Genomic DNA, 19,755 nt, shown 5'->3' on the forward strand with positions numbered 1-19,755 from the left:
CAACAAAGCAAAAGCACAAAGTACAAAGCAAAGTAAATGGGATCATTAAGAATCACCAAATCAAATCATTAAGACAGAAAAGCAGCAAAAACACAAAACGAGCAAGAGTGGACCAAGCTACCGCCACCGGCTGCCACTTGAACGGCGCCATCTTGGTTGCGGTAGCAAAAACGAATACAGGCTCAAGAAAAAGACGCTGTAAAGATGATGTTTTATGTGTTGCAGCTGTAGCTGCAGTAAATGTTTTATAGCCATAAAATAGTTTTTGAGGGTTGGATTGATTCCGACAGTTGAAGGCGTCACTAGGAAATTCACGGACCGCCACTGATCAATATAAAGCCTTTTCTCTGTCTTATACAGTATTGAAAGTAGCACTTTAGTATTTTACAAATAAATATTACAATCACAATTTTTTACATCGGAATGGCTATGAAAATAATCTTCACGAATACAAAAAACACTAGCAATTTTTCTACCCTAAACTAAATGCAAAATATTTGTCTTATGAGATTTACTCAATCAAACACAAACCAGGGTAAGTGGCCTTGATAATTTGCTCCACCTTTTTTTAGTCCACTTCAGCAATGTCAGCTAAATAAATCATAATTCAACATTTGTCAAAAGGTGTCAAAATTTATAAAGATGTTTGTCCCTTGCTTAACAAACTGAAAAAATGCCATTGCACAGTAACTGAATGTAAAAAACCCTTGGCCGTGTCACTCGAAGTTGGCGCCCAGTTGCCGTGGAAACGTGACAAGCTTTTTCCGGCACGTTGCCCGTCCAGGTGCATTTTGCTGTTGTCAAAAAATAGCAAACGAGAGAACACGCGAGACAAAACTACTCAAGGGGATCATTTGTTCCGACAGGCGACGCTTATTATCTGCACAATTTGTGGCCAAAACAAAAAACAACAAAATTCCATCTCAATCAGATAACATGTTATAGCAAAACAAATTGAATTTGCTGGCGGACATTTTGAATGCTCCCAAAAAAAAGCATCTTAGATCTCCAGTATATTCATTGGAGTGACTATAAAGTACTTTTCCTTCTTATCATTCCTCTTTCTTCTCCTTCAACAGTTCATGGTCAGCCTCTCGCCAACTTGCGCTAAGCTTCTGCTCCGTTGCCCACCTCACTGGAGCTTAGCTTTGCATCTCCTCATCTGGAACATGGAGGTGTACGTACATGCCAGCTGGACGTCTTGAGAGGTAACCGTGCGTTTACGTGCGCGCGTGTGTGTGTGTGAGGGCGCTGAGTAAGCATCTTCACAAACAAACACACAGTCGCTTGAATGGTGCCAAAAGCAAAGTAGAACATCCAAACACTCATTAATACAGAGCTTATCTCGCTGTCACGTTTAATTTTCTGTTAAATGCTATGTGTGTGAGTGTTGGGGTGTTCATGTGCATTTGTGTGTGTGTGTGGAATCGGGATCGCAATAACGCAAGTCGAAAGTTGTCGTTTACAGCAGCGGTTCCCAACCACGAGCCACCTATAAAATAAATATTAACGTTTTCAATCTCGCCCTCGTACTTGAAATAAGAAAAAGTATTATATATTATGTATTAATTATTGCTATTATGCTTGGGACTTTTTTTTTTGCTGTCGTGGATGTCGTCCCTGACTTGAGTTGCCAGAAACTTCAAATCCACCAAAAAACTGAAACTATTAGGAGATTAAAAATCACAAAATTACAAGAGTAAAGTTGTACATAGTCATATAATGACAAAAAAATGCATAACTGGAGATTAAAATCGTAATTTACAAGAATGAAGTCATTCATTGTAATTTGAGATTAAAATCGTTGTTTCGTTTTATGGGCTTCCACTTTTGGCGATGTATCGACACAAAACTACTTTTGTAATATTCGCATATTGAACAAATATTAGCAGGAAAAAGTAGTCAATTTGCAAAGCTAAGGTCCTTATATTACTTATTTTTACGTCAGGTGAGATGGAAGTTGATCCGGGTAGGCGAGCTTCAATTTTAAGTAAAGGTTGGTCTGAACACAAACCAGCATTTTGTCATGTGCGAGTGACAAAATGAGATCCAAACGCAGCAATTGAGCTTTAAATTTAAGGTTGGGAATTTGTTGGGGTGAGAATTTCCATCTCAGTTTTGCAGATTAGGTTAAATAATCTGGAAGTCAATGTGTCTCACTGACCTGCAGAGCGCTGTTCAGGAAGCAGCTGTTCTGTCCCGGCTCGTTGCTCAGGCCTTTGCTGGGCGCAATGGAGGTCATTGTTCTCGGGGTGGCCAGGCCCTGCACCCCGCCGCCGGACGCAAAGTAGTTCCTCTTCCACGACATCCCCTACCTGGATGCCCCCGCTCACTAACCGGCTTCTATGTCACTCCCATGTGAGTGACAGAGGGCGAATGGGGGGGTTAGAAGAGGGAGGCGGCGGACGGAGGCTGATGGTGTGTCTTGGACGGAGATTTGGCTCCCATACAATCCGGCCCTTCTCCAGTCGGGCTTTACTTCTTTCGAATCCGCCCGTTCGTTGCCAGAGCCACCGCTGGCATCTGTTTGTCACTCGTCCTTTGGCAAGTGGTCCTCTGGCCGAACCTGTCAGATGGATGTTGTGTAGTCCGGCCGTGTGCTCCCATGTCCTTTCGTGCCCTGCTAGACACAAAGCAGACCCAGCTGTCAGGGCGCAAGGGTCAAACGCTGTCTACTTTGCGAAGGTGAACAACAACAGACACTCTTAAATTGTCGCAGGCAGGGCAGCCATCCGAAAGGTGAATGGAATAATCGGGAGTCGCATGTTGAGGTTTTCAGCAGTCCTCTACCAGAAATGACCAGGGCGCCATATTAAATTTAGTGCTAGTAATTGCCGGTAATTAAATACATCCGCAATGAGTTGCTGTAATCAATGTACTGTCGGTTATTAACAAATCAGCTTATTGTGTGGAATTGATTGTTAATTGTCAAGAAGCAATGGAGGCTAAAGTGGAGCGCGTGATTGTTGATTCACTTTGAACCAGTTTGCACTTGTGGAGCAGAATCACATATTTATTTTTACTGCCTCACAGTTCTGGGGTCTTAGGTTTGATCCCAGTTTGGTCCTCAATACTTTTCAATCTGCAATACCTAGGCCTTCTCACAATGTCATTTTACAACTTGTAAGCAAGTGTGTTTTCTACGGTAAATTTTCTACATATCTATCTCTAGAATTGTTATTTGATTGAGGGTTGAACGTTGATGCAAGCCATAGTGTGAGTTCATTGAAAGCAGATGTCTATCTACGGCGCTTGAGAGCGGAGATAACGGCGTGATTTTTCACACTTTTGAAGCCTCGTTTCATATGCTCCGTGGTTTTATTAATCATTAGAATTTGGCAGGGTTCTTCATAACTCTCTTGACTGCGCTGTGTCAAATTTACAGGATCTATATATAATTTATTTTACATGGTCTTTATTTGATGGATCATTTGCCCCATCACTGACTAAATCGTGAGTTCAGTCAAATCGCCATCCTTACAATCTACAATATTTGCTTTTTTTTCCCTTATTTGGCAATGCCAAATTGCAAATCATTTTAATCAACTTTTTGGAGTGTATTAAGAGCCTCTTCATCACTGCTTTCAACTTGAATACATCTTGAAATTAGGATAATTCAAAGGTTAACCGCTAATTTACGGGCCCAATTTCATTGCCATGCAACAATTTGTAGTATTTCAAAATTAGAACCTTATTAGTAATGCAAACCATCCTATTTATCATAGAATGTTGTCATAAGTTTGCGTGTTAAAATAGTAATTTCATCCTTCTTGTCATGGTTCTGCCTTGGTGAGGTTGAAAGTGGACGGATCTGCTTGATGGACACTTCTGGCTTTCAAAGGATTTTTTGTTCATAAAAAGAGCTGTCTTTGTACATTTTTGGCTTAGTGAGGTCTTCACCAGAAGTGAAATCTATCAGCAATTTAATGGCTAAATATGGAGCTAATGCCAGCAAGCGTATTTGTGAGTACACAGTACACCGTTCATAATACACAATTGAGAGCGAAACAGAGCCGCAGTGCCTTTTGCTGCTTCTGGAAAAATTCCGTTCCAGGTTTCTTGTAGGCACAGCACCCCTACTTTTCTTTGGAGAGAGTCCAAAGGACAAGCACGGGTTTGTGGAATGTGCATCCGTCTATCCTTCTATCCAGAGGAGACATTCAAATTCAGTACTCAGTTCGAAACATAAATCCACAAAATCCAACTTGCCAAAGGGATTTATGGAGGGATTTGGCAGCAATGGCTCTGTTTACCATTTGACCCCTCCCGAACATAATCACGGGCTTCTGTTTCAGCATACACTGACTGTCTGTGTTTGCGCGTGCGTATTTGTGTGTTAGTGTGTGTGTGTGTGTGTGTGTCCATGTCCCGCCGAGTAGGTGTGGAGAGTGTGATCACACATCCTCTTTCTGACTGCACCCTACAGCCTCGCACAACCAATATCGCACAAGTGCTGTTATATATATGGCCTGTGTCTGTATGCATTTGTGTGTGTGCGTGTGTGTATGTTTCTTCCATTTTCTCTCTGACTGTACCCTGCAGCCTCGCACAATCAAGATCACACAAGCGCGGTTAGATATGTGCTTTGTGTGTGTATAACTCGTATCTTTGGCTAGTTACCATGGAAATAGGCCAAGCTGCAGACACGAGGGAGGAAAAGCCGAACCATGTGATATTATCGCACACACATTCAAAGACACACACACACACGAAGACACACGCAGACACATGGGGCCAACGAGTGATGATGATGTGTATTGATGGTGGAGAGTTCCTGGAAGCCAAAGTGAGTCAAGGCACAAGTCAATCAAATTCCCTGACCCTGTGCTGGCGGCCATTAGGAAACCAAAGAAGAGGCAGAAAATTTACTCAATGATATAGTCGGGATCGCCTTTGTCACTTTTAAGCCATGCGAGATCGGTACACGGTCGATTGGTCGCCGGTCTTTTGGTCGCCCGGAAGGTTATTGATAATTACCATTTAAATCGAAATTTAATCGAAACTCAAATTCCCTAAATACAAACTGTGAATTACTATTTAGTCATACTTATTAATTATTAGGCTAAAGAAAAGCTCAAAATTTCCCGGACTTGTATTTTTTTTTGTTGGAGAACTTGTTAAGACCCTGACTGACGTTGCTTCTTAAAGGGACAACACATTTACATACTATCTCTTATACACTCGCACGTCGGCTCAGTGAAACTGCTCATGGGCATTGTTGGCTTTTATTGATGCGTAGACCATGTTGTTTTACCTTGTTTTGTCGCCGGTCTTTTGGTCGTCGGTCTTTTGGGCGCCGGTCTTTTGGTCGCCCGTTGTCGCGGTCCGGGCGACCAAAAGACCCCGCCCAAAAGACCGGCGACCAAAAGACCGGCGACGAATCGACTGCACACGTGCGAGATCCACAAAGCGTTCAAGGCTGAGGCCATTTTTGTTGCTAGTGCTTTTTTATAATAATAAGTCTGATTTGGAGGATCTGACAATACCAATATGATACACATATAACGATGCAAATTCATGATCACTCTGGTTTTTTTTTCTTAACTACCGTCACAATTATGCAACGAGATTATACTGTAAACCGATCAAACACCTAGCGCACGATGACGTTCACACCCGTGGAGAGCAATCAGCATGGCCGGCGTGAGTCACGCCGCAGAGTCGTGACGTCGCAATGGGATGTCAGAATAATCCCGGGCGGCGGTCGCCTTTTCAGGACAACAACCGATGATTACACGTAGATCGATGGGAGCCGGCGAGGGCACGGCTGGGAGCGCCGAAGAGCGACATCTGTTACTTCTAAACTGTCACAATTTCTGCTAGTACGAACACCGCAACCCAGATGTACATTTGCTGCAATCTTGACAAGGAACACCTGCGTGACCATGCCATTCATTAATAGCTCAAATCTGTGTTGACAAATAATTGATGACAACTGTCCCTCAGAATATTCGCCAAATGATCTATTTACTGCTCCTTCACATAGATAACTTTTACAAATATGCCATTAATTTATTTGTAGCTTATCAAAAATGAATTAGAACGTCATACATAAATATAAAAGAGTTAATGAGTCAAACAGGCCGCGTTATGAGTCACAGCTCTTCTGTACGTGTTACGGTTTTAATTTGCAACAGAGCTAAAATTGTTACGTGTTGGTCAAATTTATCTGTTTTAACAAATGTTAATTCAACCCTCCCAGTCAAAATGGATTGGACATTGAGCGCCGTCGATGGCGGCCGGTAACTTAACAAAAACGAATTAGTCTGGCACCCAAGAAATCTAATTGCCATTAATATGGCCTGCCAACCAAACAGAGTTTGACACCCCTATGTTAAGGATTTATTTAGGACACGACTACGGTTGAAGGACATTTTCCTCGCCACATCCGCAACGCAATTCTTCAGGTTACTACTAATTGACACAAAAGGTCACGGTCAACATGTGTAACAATGTTGTCTGACTGTGACTACAATGTTGTGAATGTTTGTATCAGTTATCAACATTACCGAGAATAATATCATAAATACATACACTCGCAAACCTCCAAAAACTCATTCCTCAACATCCGAAACAACCTCTCCTTGTCGCTCTGTTCACTTTTCCGTCTGACCTCTCCTCTTCCCAGTCGCCCAAAAAAATCTCATGCATGACCTCACACGTAAACACAGTGGGTTTCCTTCTAAGTGGGTTATGTGTAACTTCAAATAGCCCCATTTGACAGTAGCGGAAAGCTTGAAGTTCATCCTCCCCACGCTGTTCTTCCCCCCACACTTAACATTTCATGTGCAGAGTTACATCCTCACGGTGCGGCGTGTAGGTTTGTTAAACGTGCAGCTGGAGTCTGGGATTTTTCAAGGTCATTTCCCCACATAGACCGTGTGACTCCACACCACAAGCTCGACGCAGCATCACACCAGAAAGTCAGAAACGGTGGAAATACGGGTTTCATACGACGCTTCTTACATAACAACTGTCATTATTTACAGTCCTTGGTGGAAAGTCAGTTGGGGTTCGGACAGAAAACAAAGCGACAAGGAATAAATGGGACGTTGGATAGAATAAGGACCGCGTGACGGGGAGGGAGCTGTTGGGGGGAGAAGGCACTCTGGCAGGATGGTTAAGGTCAAAGGAGACATTGGAGCGTGCATTTCTTATCCAATCCATCCTGCTTCATCCCCTGCTATTGTTTAATCTGCTCTATCTTAGACCACAACCTTTAAATAATCCCGTACATGCAGACGCTGAGGAACGCTGAATCTTGAAATATCGTGACCGGACGTTTCGTCGAAACACGTTTGGTCGACCGGACGTTTGGTAGAACAGAGGTTTGGTAGAACGGACGTTTGGTAGAACAGACGTTTGGTAGAACGGACGTTTGGTCGCCGGGTTTGCTCGCTGTCAAATTATGGCAGAGAGTTTACTGTTGATATTTTGATATTAGATATTTAGATATTAAACTCACTCTCTCTCATGGTTATAATTTTGAGAGCTGGTTTCAACAGTAACAACCCGGCGACCAAACGTCCGTTCTACCTAACGTCCGGTCGACCAAACGTACGAGTACCTTGAAATATCAACAAAAAGAGAACATTTGCATGTGTTTCACTGAAAATCTGAAGTAATTTGCGCTAATCACCAGGGATGTCCTTTTTAGTACATAGAGCTTGTCTTTGTCAGGGAGCCAGGGATATCTTTGACTTTTTTGACCTCCTTTTTTCACAATGTGGCCCCAAAGAAGAAAGCTGGGTCTTCTAACGTTAGCCAAAAGAATTGGAATTACCATGGAAACAAAATTTAACATCATTAAAAAAACTGGGAAACAAGAGATTAGATTGACTGGAGATTTTGTGTAAAAATGCCTCACTCGTCGTCAAATGCAGTTTTGTCATACAGACCTTATGTCGCTGGGAGTCAAAGTCCAACAACTTCTCGTTCATGTAACCTAAAAATAAGGATGGGGATGTAACGAATCAGGTTGCACGTATGCTTCAAGTTGCAATGTTGACGTGTTGACGGCTGTTGTTTTCTGGGCTGTTTGTGTCTGACACGCACTGGCTGGAGGATTTGCCTGTTTTGATTTTTTATAGTAATTTTCTGTGCTTTTGCATGCAAATAATCCATTGAAAGCCGTAACTCTCGGTCCTCCTCTCAGCTATAATGGTTTTTACACCATATTATTTTTGTATTATACTTTTTCATCTAGTATTTTGAGGTAAATTTGGATTTTAACAGTGAAATCCGACTTGTGCGGAAATTCGAGTTAGGTCGTCAGTATAGGAACGGAACTCGGTCGTAAATCGACGACTCCTTGTATGGGTTTTCCCTTTGGAATTGGCCATGTTCGGTTTAAAAGATATCAAAACACACACTTCCTAATGTCACGGACATGGAAATAATATCCATATATGCCATTGATTACTGTCATTAATTCAAGGGATTTTGGGATACTTAAATCATAGTGTGTCCTCACCTTTTAAAGACGACTGCACGCCTTTAGTAATTGTTTTGACATTAAACCCAATGACAACTTGTAAAAAATGGACACTGTGCGTTCGAGGGCATGCCATCATTTGCTAATAGTCCGTTAATTGCGTTAAATATTAGATGAGGTAGCTAAGTGGCATGAAAGCACAAGGTCGCCGCCCGAGTATTTCCTTTCCTATGATAAGTGCAACAAAATAAAAAGAATAAAAGTCAGTAAAAATGATAGTTTCCCAGACCCCCGAAGGGCTCCTGACAGTAAGCTTGTTTGAGTGGGCCCAGTCGGAACGCACTACATCAAAAGAATGTGCCAGATGACCACCGAGAAGTCGTTTAATAGGCTGATTACATCTCGGCAGGCTGTAAAAACATACAGTAAATTCACCAAGCCATTATGTTCGTATTAAAGCAAGTTGCTCATAAAACAGCACAGGTGCCTTTTAAAATGTTTTGTGTCGTCCTTCATCCACTTGGCGGGAGAAGTCCAAACTAACTCCCAAAGCATTTTCAATGGAAGCCACCAAATGCGTATTCGCAGTGTCAACAGTCAGAGTTAGTCAAATCAACTCAATCGCTCCCAAAGCCGGAATATTTTTAGGATTAAACTTCCTCCCCGCCTCCCCCTGGACACTTTTCCCCCGGATCAGCCATAGTGGCTAAAAACACTGGAACAATTGTGCAACAAAAAAAGACTGGAAGACTTCCAGTTTAATCATTCCAAACTTCTAAAGCTCCAAGTTGGCTTTGGAAAATGATGCAATTACTCAAGTACACTGCATATGTACATATGGCTTCTTTTTAAAGCTTAAATTCAGTCATTACTTCAGTAGATTCTAAATATTAGTCAAATTGTTCCACTTGGGAAGTGCAGCATGAAACGGTGCAATACAGTAAAAAAGTACAAACAATCTGGCAACTGAACCGAGCACAACAAACTAAAAGAACTTTTCAGGTAATCACCAAACTTTCTTCTGACCCATGAGGAAAGAGGGAAGTTCATATTTTTATTCTTTTTGGCTCTATGACATGTTCATTTTTAGAAATGGAGTAAATAATTAAGAAGCGCTTTTGAGTCAATTTGGATTTTGGGATTTTTTGTGGGTATACTCACAATGGATTATAATACAGTACTATTTTTCTTTAACTTTTATGTGAGGAAGTTAGTTACTAACTTTTGGACCACACAAACAATGCACGGAAGTTTTATTTTAACAACATCAGTTTTAGACAGAAGATAAAGAATTGAATCTGACTGTTTTGACTGTACTGGCGCTTCTGAAATCCTCGTTAACAAATTTGAACAAACTATTAATGATTAATCCTGCGTCTTATGTTGTGACTGGACCAAAACTTTGGCAAATTGCCTCTTACGTCATCATATCACTAGTATGTAATTTTTTTCCCAAGACATCACTGCACTTGAGTATGATGCGCCATTTCACGTCTTGTTTTTTCTGCTATAGGCACAAAAAACAAAAACAAAATCCCAGTAAGGTCCTCATCCACTACAGGTGTCTCTCCAAGACCAAGAGGGTCGTATTTCTTCCCTTGGCGTACTTTACCTAATTTTCCGTGTCTGTGCACACACTCGCCGAGTGGATAGCAGCAACACAGCTGTGAACGCCATAGCGTCCAAAGTCATCCATCTCGTAACCGCAACGTTAAATCAATGAAGCGGCCACCCGGCAGCGCTGACAGCCAAGCGTGAATGGGGTCCCGGTAAAAGCCTGCGGTTTGTCGATTTTCCATCAATAGCTCCGACCTCCCCACAACTCCATACGCTCTCACAGTCGGACTGATATGAGGACCCGAGAACACGACTGGACACCAATGACCGACCAAAAGACTGGACGCGGATGCAAGTTGGAGTAAAATAAGCATGCACCGTCATAATGATGCCGCACCCCCCTCAACTCATGCCTAGTAAGGGGTTCCTCTCTCATCCATCAACAAGTTCGACCCTTAAAAAACCCATAAAACCGGTGCCAGTCGTGCTTGAGCAGAACTGGACACCTGTGACTGACGGAGCGGTTGAGATTGAAAAGGATGCTCGTGCTCATTTTAAAATGGGACGCGAAGAACACATGCACGATTAATGATGCTGATGCTGATGGCCAGATGCACCCCTAATGCGTGCACACCTCTGCAGCATCGACTATTGAGCAATGAGCTCGCACGCCCCGGCATGGAATGTCTTATTACTCACCTCGGATGGAGTCTACGTCCGCTCGCGTGTCCCACCGTGTGATTTAACGGCGGAGTGGAGGCTGAGCCGTGGGCGTATCCGCTCGGCTCGGCTCGACTCGGCTCCGCGCAGCCCCCACCGGCGGCATCCATCCATCCAGCCAGCGCTGGGGTCGCGTGGCAAACCGCTGCTCTCGCGATAACCCCTCCTCCTCTTTCCTCGGGATGTGCGCTCGTCGCGATGCCGCCGCCTACCGGGCAGACCAGGGGGCTGGGGGGGTGGACGCTCAATGCCGAGGGGGGTGATGTCATAGCTCTGTGAATCAAAAAATAATAATTCAAAAATAGTGGCTGTGTAAACAGCTATTCAAAATTTAAGACCTTTAAATTTTATTAGGGCAAGTGACTATTTTTAATATTAGCACGTTATTATTATTTGGTTATTTATTCATCTTCATTTTATTTTCATACGACGCTTAACACCTTTGACCCCTTAAATAGGGCACCTATTTTTGGTCTCTAACAAAAAATAAATATCAGCATTGATATGTTGTTTGCATTATTATTCATTGTAATTTTTCATATTATTTGTATATAATTCGACTTAATGTATAAAAAACACAAAATAGATATTATTTTCAAATCTTAATTTTATTTTCATACGACGCTTAACACCTTTGACCCCTTTAATAGGGCACCTATTTTTGGTCATTAACAAAAAATAAATATCCGCATAGATATGTTGATTGCGTTATTAATAATTGTATTTTTTAATATTATTTTTATATAATTCGACTTAATGTATAAAAAACACTCGAAAAATAGATATTATTTTCATGTTATTTAACTCATTGCATGCCATTCGTTTCAATGGGGCTGTAAACACTCATGTTTTGGTACCATTGACCAATGAACATACATATGCCCCCTCCCGGTCTAAATGGACTGGATGTTTAGCACAATTAGTCAAATCATTTTCCTAGACGGTTAAAAAAAATCCTAATTCCTGCATAAAAAAAGTCAAGAGGCGTGTGTGTGTTTGTGCCTCCACACACTTTGACGCACATTCATTGGAGCTGCTGACAGCAACATGCAGAGGACATCTGTCCAACATTTGACACCCGTCGCCCGCCAGCCTTGCTTCGTAGCCCCAGCCTCAACCCCCGCGAGTGAGAGGTCGCACATACCGTAATACTTCTCCATTTGGATCGTGTTCCCTCCACCATTCGCAGACCTGTCATTTATTAATGCCGTTGATGATCTAGCGCAGTTTTCCAACCTTTGTTACGACAAGGCAAGTTTTACATGAAATATGTAACACTGTACGCCATTATGAGAAATCACTTTTTGGGGTTCTTGGCGTTACGAGATCTCTCTGAGTGACGTTTGACAAAATATAATAACAATATTTTATTGTACCTTCGTGTCCTTAAACCATTGAAATAGAAGTTTAAGTCTATTCTGTTTTTATAAACATTTTCTGGACCTAATAAGTGTAATTGGATCATTTTCTACAGCTTTTCCCCCCACCACAGGGCTGTTACTAGAAGTTGTGCACCTCCCAAAATGAGATTATTAGTAATAATAAATAAGTATTTTTAACCATTTTTAAGTATTTAAGTCCCTGTTTGGCCCTTAGCCGAAATTACAATCCCGTAGGGGGAAATAGTGGTCCTTTGCAAGGTCGTCAAGAATTTTCAAGGCCATGGAGAAATTATCCACGCCCCCCCAACCCAGTGTTTTATGACCCTCTCCAAATAGATTCTGACATTTAGTGACTTTGAAGACATAGTAGTCCAAAACCTGTTGATAAAAAAATAAAAATTAGAGGTCCCACCATAGTTTTTCACCTTGTAAAGCCACTGCTTTATGACCTCCAAATGGGGACTGATAATAGATTTATGACTTTGAAAACAAATAGTAGTGCAACCGTCTGTAGATGTCCACAGTTTGGATTTTATGGTCTCTTCAGAGCTGTGAAAAGAATTCTCTCAGGACATTTTTGTCCTCTCCTCCAAACTTAATAATTTGATGACTCACAAAAATCCAGCATTTAAATCCTTAATCTATAAATTCTAACCCAAAAAGTAATTACAATAACCAACATGTCGATTAATTTTTGACTATACTGCACCAAAAAACACAAAGAATAACCAGCACCCTTTTCTAAAGGAGAACTTTATTGCATGAGTAAATACTTTTAATAGTGCAGAGTGCTTTTTTTTAAATAAAATGAAATTTCACCAGTTTCACATATTCGTACTTAAGCACAAGTTCACAGTAAAGCTCTTTTCAGTGAAGCGAGGAATATACTTTGTCCTTTTTTTGGACAAGTCATTTTTCATTCCCATGCATAAAACAGCAACTGAAGCTATTCTACTCGAATATGTGTAAACCAATGAACGCTTGTGCTCATAGATCATCGCTCTCTCCGTCAAAGGGGAGGCCGTCCAGGTCCATGTGGATGTGTGTGTTGTCCTCGCTGCACACCCAGCCGATAGGCGTTCGGTTGAACGAGGGTCTCGAGCGTAGATGGGCCTGTAGGGAGGGCAGAGGATCCAATTCTTCGGGTTCCGCGCCGAGGTCCGGAAGTTCAAAGACCATCAGTTTCGATCCCTTCTCTACGTCGCCAAAGGGCAATGCCGTCCTGGTACAGAAATATAGAAAATAGTCTATATGAGGAAAAAAAATGGCGACGATAAGCATTAAGAGGAGTGATGACGTTTGATAGAATCGTTCAGTCTTTTTTAAGACCATGCCGTAATGGTAATTGGTCTCTTTTGCCAAACATTTGCAATCATTTGGTTTTGTGAGGCATTATTATTAGTCAAAATAGATGGTGTCTAAAATGGCAATTTTACCAGATGAACATTTCATGTTCAGCCCCAGCCCTGATCAATGAATAAATCCGTTAACAGCTTTGTCCATATACTTTTGTCCAACTATTGTCCATTGAATGTCACTATTGCCCCGCTGCGATTCCTAATGGCACAGTGTCTCTCTTCTCTGCATCCAACCATTAACGGCATTAGGAGAAGATCAAGGGATCACATTAGGTTTGTGATAATCACATCTGGGCCGCCGTACATGTTGTCTCAGTGGGAAACCTCATTACGGGCGTATTTACGCTGCTCAGAAAAGCTGGGCCCAAGAAACTCTTATCCCAAAATAGACATCTCGTTTGGCTTAGCAATCTCTGACAACGTGAACAATGGCAGAGAAACGTTTTCTCCGCTCTGCACCTGTTGAAGCTTTTGTATTGAGGAAACTGGAGCCGTCCGGGTCTCGGCATGCTGGCTTTCATGGTTTCCGTGAGCTCCTGGTTGCCCTTCATGGCCCGTTCCCATGGCGACACGTAGGTGCGAACATATTCCCTCCTCTTTCTTTCTTTCTCAGACGCCTTGTCTACCACCTCCGGCACTGCCACTGTGGAGGAGCAATTAGAAAAATGGACTGAGGGAACGTTATTGTCATAAACGGAAGAGAAGTAGCACTCGCTGCTCTCGAAACACTGATGATTGGTCAATGGTTCATTTTCTTTGATTCCTTGGGCGATGAGACAATATCTGATTGGCTCGTTGCTTAAACGATCAATGGATCGATCCGGTCTTGTTATATACGCCTTCTTGTCATATGATTTATCATTGGACAAAGCAGAGGATGAAAATCTCCAGTTTTACCTTCCTCCTTTGGTACCTCGGGCTTCGGTGGGACAGGTGGAGGTGACATAAGAAGGTTCTGCAGGTTCTGCTGGAGTTCAGAAGAGAACCGTCAGTCTCAAACGCAACTATTTTATTGTAAACGGAGATACTTTTCCCCTCACCATGTTCTGGTTGGTCGTAATAAATTTGTCGACCCGCAGCTGCCTCTTAAGGAACATCTTGGAGCCTCTGTTGTTGAGCAGCGAAAGCTCCTCCAGCATCACATCTTTGGGGGTCTTGATCTTGGTTCCCAGGTTCAACTCAGAGGCTTCAGGGTCGGACTCATCATCTGAGGGTCAAGATAGAAACAAATGCGACATTTTTAGCTTCTTCCTTACAAATCACCACAAAAACCCATTGCGGGCCGTTACTTCACCCTCCAAAACCTGGATAACCGCTAAAAGTTCACTTTGATTTATTTAATAAGGGACAGCACATGTTAACGAACATATGTAAGTAAATATGTAAGATGGTAGCCGAGAGCTAATTTCCATCTTTAGTCTGTTGTGTAGGTTGAAGATAAACAAGTAGCAGAGTTTTAGACAGCATTGCAATTTTGTTCGTCTAACAGCCAGGCTTTAACATGATTGGCTAAGAGGTTCGGAGACGGGAGTTTATGTATGTTGATTGGTATTTAGTTCCAGGTATGTGTGCCACGGACAGAGAAAGGTGCTTTGGCTGAATGCACTCTTTTTGAAGGGAACTACACAGTCACCTCTAGAGCCAGCCTTTGTTGATGTGTTTGATTTTTTTTTTCTACAAAATCTTGCAGTTGAGGAGTAGCTTTTTGTTGGAAGATTTTGTAAACTACAGCGTTTGTATTTTGCGTTTCTGTCCAATACTTCCAGAGCTTGCTTATAAATAGTTTCAATTGGTTTTTAGTGTTGTTTTGCAGGCCGATGACCAACTTTTTAGGCAGTAAGTCATGTCTGGTATGGTCATTGTGTCAAAATATAGTTTGGCTGACTCGGGTGTTAGATTGTTGTGGATGTCATGTGATTTAGTGTTCGTACTTGGACGCTGGGAAATCCTGGTGCCCCCCGTTCTGGTTCCCTCTCAGAGGGATGTGATGGATTTTTACGCTTCCGATAAACCGTGGCGTGGGCATCGCAATTCTGCTAGAGTCGTTAGTCGGGGGCATCGTACATCAGACTTTTGCAAGTGGGTGTCTGTTGACTGTGTGTTAGTGTGTGTGTGTTAGTGTGTGTTAGTGTGTGTGAATGAGAGAAAGAAAGAATAATTGAGGCTGCTGAGCAAAGTAAACTCTCCCGTGGGGATATTGATTTGGGCGTTAATTCGGAATAATGTGAAACCGGGGCTCGGCTGCTGACTGTGAGGAAAATGGACTGACGGCCGAAGGGGAATCGCAGTCAGGCGGACAGGAGGGAGGTTTGCCTGCCGGGGGGGATATAAAGGCTGGACAGTGACAAGAGATGATGGATGGATGAGTGGGCATTAACTGTAGCAAAATACGGGGATAAAGTAGGATAAGCCGCCGCGTGAGCGAAAACACACAAATGTCATGTCGGCGCAGATGTGACGACAATAAGAAGACCCCAAGTGACAGCAGGTCGCAACCTCGATAAAGGCAAAAAGGGGGTTTTATTTGGGGGGAAATCTCGTGGCACACCAACAGACAAAATTGTAATTGAAAATATATCCTGTTCAAAAAAAAAAGAAGTAATTATGTTCTCATTTCAGTGTATTAATACATGCTAAATGCATGCCTGTTTAGTTAAACACACTTGGACTGTCTTGTTTTGCTGTCCGGATAGCAACAAGGGAATAAAACTGTACTTTCTACCTTCTGCCATTAAGAAAGAGAATTCATCACATAGTAGATTGATCAATAAATTATAAATTGTCGACAAACTGTAGCATAAAAATATCTGACAGGTGAATTAAAATAGAATTATTAAATGAGTATATTTGATTATATATTGCAGTGCGGTAAATCTGTGAAACAAGTATTTTAGACTGATAGTAGATAACAATAAGGAACAATTACAGTTAAATAAATTGCATTGTTTGTGGCATTGGTTTTTTTGGGGGGGAGTCGCAGTGTGCGTATTTTACCATTTTGGCTGATGTTGGTGAAGTCCGTGATGATTTTGTTGGATTTCATCCTCTTGTCCGTGAAGGCAGCAGTTGTCAACGACATGGCTGAGTGCACACAAAAAAACACATGTTGAATTCAAAGTCTCTAACCTTGCTGTTTGTCTCCGGCGCACTCATTTATCCTCCTCCTAAGAACTAAACGCATTTGGAGACGAGCATTTAGAGCAATTACGGAGACACGCAGGGAAGTAAATACTGGCTTTGACTCCTTTGGATGCCAATTTGTCACCGCTAAACAGTTCAGTAGCAAGACTTCTTAAAAATAAATAACTTCGAACTTTCACTAAATATAGTAAAACGGAAGATTGATTTTATTTCAGTAATTAGTGATGATTTCAAATTGGAACTATTTCTAGAAATACTTTTTGTAAGATGTGTATAAGCTACAGAGTTGCCTGTATTTAGGCTTCTTGTGCGGGCCGTATTTAACGATATTTTCATCATATGATGTCAGTCCATAAAAACTGGGCAGGAGTCGGACACCCGTGATTTACAGCAAGGAATATTTGTAGTTTTGATTGTGTCATGCTTTTTTTTTGCTCTACCGAGGTTTTCTGGCTGGGGGGGTGATGATGACAGAATTAGCAACACGACTTCGTGTGACTAGCAGTGAAATGTGATCCAATTAAGAGCGGTATGTAGCTACAGCATTATAAAAAAAGAGCCGGTTGTCGACGATGAAGTTGCAGGACGGCCAGCGGCTTGTTTCCAGGGCCGCCGTGATTGCGTTAAGGACGTTGATTGCGAGAGACGCGTGGCAGACCCTCCCTTAGAGATGCTCATTCCCCAGCCGAAGCCTGACGTAGGCTGGCAATGCGTTGCGGGTCAAAAGCAATTACGTAAGGCAGGAGGTGAGTCCCTGTTAGCGGCGGAAGGGGCTGATCCTGGGGGAGGGTGCTTAATGTAATTGCTTTTCATCCTCTGTAACTGAAGTCATATTCAAAGGCTGCAATTCAGCTATACTGCGTTTGTGGAAAAGCCAAGGCCAGATCCACTGTTTTCATGTGCTTTTGTGGAATATCCTAGTCGCTGAGAGGCAATGAGCGACTTGAGGTCCTGTTACCACTTAACACCCGCACTAACCTGCCAGTTTTAGCTCCAAGATAAATCTCAGAAGGGGACAGCTGAGGAGGAAGGGGGGGTGACATAAAGTCAGCACATTCCCATATCAACACACATCCGCCAGAGCTAGATTGCCGACTCCACCAAGACTCTGGCAATTCCATCAGAACCGGCCACTCTTCACCTAAGACTTATTTTTTTCCTTAGGGGCCACATCGTATTTACGGTTTTATTCGTACGTCTGCCAAAATTAGTCAACTCGTGAATTGACGGCTTTTCCAATAGTCGATAAATTATTTATAGACATTACCTTCAATTGTAGTCAAAATGCTCGACTTCCCATAACTCGTAAGGCTTTTTTTAGTTTTGAGACGGAAATCCCTCAGTGTTTTGTATTGTTTTGTAATGTGACGTTTTTAACAAGACATATTTAAGCACTTTTTAATATAATGAAACCTAAAGATTGATGAATAATTTAGTTTAACTGTTATTCCACTAGCACAATAATAATCAGAATGCCACTTTTAAACAAATAAGGGAACAGAAAACATTCTAGAAGATAAATATTTTTTCATTAGCTCATACCTGTCAACCTCTGCTGATAACTGCCCTTATAAATGATTATGATTCCCCTTACAAACCCCCAAAAAACCTTACAAACACCGTACGGGTCGTACGGTGTTTGTAAGGTTTTTTGGGGGGTTTGTAAGGGGAATCATAATCATTTATAAGGGCAGTTATCGGCAGAGGTTGACAGGTATGTTAGCTGTAGTTTGGGCACCCTTGGCCTCGGCCTTTCATGTTTTCAGACCAGATTCTAGATTATAATTTTCTGACTGTCACAAGCGAGAAATGCAAATTATTATCAGGATGCACATTCCCGAAAATGGTGCAAATTATTTTCCCCGTTGGAAAGCCTCTCTAATCATGAATACATGCATATCTCCTAACTCGTTATTCCTCAGCGCCGCAACCACAAACTCAAAATACGAACGCTAAGGTTGTCTTCAGCGAGGCCTTGCCAAAATCTGCTGACAACACAAATCAAATGCATCCGACTGTAAACAAGTCCTTGAACCTAAACTGGCTCTTGAATTATTTAACAGCTCCAATTGCATCAGTGCCAGATCATTCACCACGCAAGAGCTCTCAAGGCCTCGGTACTGCGCATATACCCACCCGTACACTCATCTTACCTAAAAACTCAGGTGTTCACCACAAGTCTTTCCGCTCCTGCACGGTTCGCGCAGGAGAGAATTCCTTCCGCTCGCAGGTCTGCTTTTTGTACCGTCCGCCGACCTTCTAGTTCGCCACCGAACAGAGTGAAACCTTATCAGAGGGGTTGCTCCTGTACTGTGGACATGTGTCCTCCTGCGGAGGGTGTCAAATAAGGGCGGGACGTGGTGGCCTGGGGTGGTGGGTACACAGTCGATTGGTCGCCGGTCTTTCGGTCGCCGATCTTTTGGTCGCCCGGAAGGCAAGTGATAATTACCATTTAAATCGTTGCTCAAACTCCCCAAATACAAACTGTGAATTACTATTTAGTCATACTTAAGGCCCTATTAATTATTAGGCTAAAGAAAAGCTCAAAATTTCCCGGACTTTTATTGTTTTTTGTTGGAGAACTTGTTAAGACCCTGACTGACGTCGCTTCTTAAAGGGACAACCCATGTGTACATACAAACTCTTCTACACTCACACGTCGGCTCAGTGAAACTGCTCATGGCCATTGTTGGCTTTTATTGATGCGTAGACCGTGTTGTTTTACCTTGTTTTGTCGCCGGTCTTTTGGTCGTCGGTCTTTTGGTCGCCGGTCTTTTGGTCGCCGGTCTTTTGGTCGCCCGTTGTTGCGGTCGGGGCGACCAAAAGACCGCGACCAAAAGACCGGCGACCAAAAGACTGCGACCAAAAGACCAGCGACCAAAAGACCAGCGACCAAAAGACCAGCGACCAATCGACCGCACACAGGGTGGTGGGTGTGGTTTTTCATGTTCAAAAATGGGTAACTAATGATGTCTAAGGTATACCGGCCAATGTTGAAGGCAACTTAAATAGCAGCCCATCATCAGATACAATCAAAATGGAGTATCTTTTTGAAAATAGTGACTAACGTATACTTTAGGAAGGTGGGTTTAAGTCCTCCAAATGCACTGCATGGCAAAAGCCAATTTGAAAATTCTTGGCGGTCCACCCAAAACTTTGAAAC

At 42.4% G+C, this 19,755-nt stretch overlaps 2 protein-coding genes and 1 long non-coding RNA gene across 7 annotated transcripts in view; 1 reads left to right on the plus strand and 2 right to left on the minus strand.

Annotated features, from left to right (window-relative positions):
* The window catches only part of LOC144092653 (ubiquitin carboxyl-terminal hydrolase 54-like), a 32,384-nt gene extending 21,526 nt beyond the window's left edge, over positions 1 to 10,858 (minus strand). For 2 of the 3 annotated variants that reach the window (XR_013306116.1, XM_077625654.1), the window contains exons 1-2: positions 10,691 to 10,858; positions 2,165 to 2,620 (exon numbers count right to left, since the gene is read on the minus strand). Coding sequence is in view for 2 of the 3 variants with exons in the window: in XM_077625654.1 (XP_077481780.1) it covers positions 2,165 to 2,308 (144 nt within the window). In the remaining variant the exon portion in view is untranslated. Of the gene's footprint in view, positions 1 to 2,164; positions 2,624 to 10,690 lie in introns of all 3 variants that reach the window. The other variant, XM_077625655.1, reaches the window with a different exon arrangement.
* The window catches only part of LOC144092658 (uncharacterized), a 31,421-nt gene that overhangs the window by 3,308 nt on the left and 8,358 nt on the right, over positions 1 to 19,755 (plus strand). The window contains exon 2 of the long non-coding RNA XR_013306118.1: positions 1,080 to 1,208. This is a non-coding gene — a long non-coding RNA (uncharacterized LOC144092658). The remainder of the gene's footprint in view (positions 1 to 1,079; positions 1,209 to 19,755) is intronic.
* Positions 12,829 to 18,895, minus strand: myoz1b (myozenin 1b). 3 transcript variants are annotated; one of them, XM_077626250.1, is made up of 6 exons: positions 18,746 to 18,895; positions 16,446 to 16,532; positions 14,492 to 14,658; positions 14,349 to 14,415; positions 13,911 to 14,094; positions 12,829 to 13,315 (listed from the first exon to the last, which is right to left on the minus strand). In XM_077626250.1, the coding sequence occupies exons 2-6, from the start codon at positions 16,528 to 16,530 to the stop codon at positions 13,081 to 13,083; spliced, it is 738 nt and encodes a 245-aa protein (XP_077482376.1). In that variant the 5' UTR covers positions 16,531 to 16,532; positions 18,746 to 18,895; the 3' UTR covers positions 12,829 to 13,080. The 3 variants fall into 3 exon arrangements, with proteins under 3 accessions (XP_077482376.1, XP_077482374.1, XP_077482375.1); XM_077626248.1 differs by having other exon boundaries at positions 14,349 to 14,418; XM_077626249.1 differs by lacking the exon at positions 18,746 to 18,895 and adding an exon at positions 17,033 to 17,110 and having other exon boundaries at positions 14,349 to 14,418.

The sequence above is a fragment of the Stigmatopora argus genome, chromosome 18 (assembly GCF_051989625.1).
Source record: "Stigmatopora argus isolate UIUO_Sarg chromosome 18, RoL_Sarg_1.0, whole genome shotgun sequence".
Lineage (NCBI taxonomy): Eukaryota > Metazoa > Chordata > Actinopteri > Syngnathiformes > Syngnathidae > Stigmatopora > Stigmatopora argus.

Excerpts from the sequence above, each read along its gene's own strand:
- myoz1b (XM_077626248.1), bottom strand. The coding sequence starts at position 16,530 with ATGTCGTTGACAACTGCTGCCTTCACGGACAAGAGGATGAAATCCAAC. Across the intron at positions 14,419-14,491 it reads TTACGACCAACCAGAACATG|CAGAACCTGCAGAACCTTCT; the intron begins GTGAGGGGAAAA and ends TCTGAACTCCAG. Across the intron at positions 14,095-14,348 it reads CGAGGTACCAAAGGAGGAAG|TGGCAGTGCCGGAGGTGGTA; the intron begins GTAAAACTGGAG and ends GCTCCTCCACAG.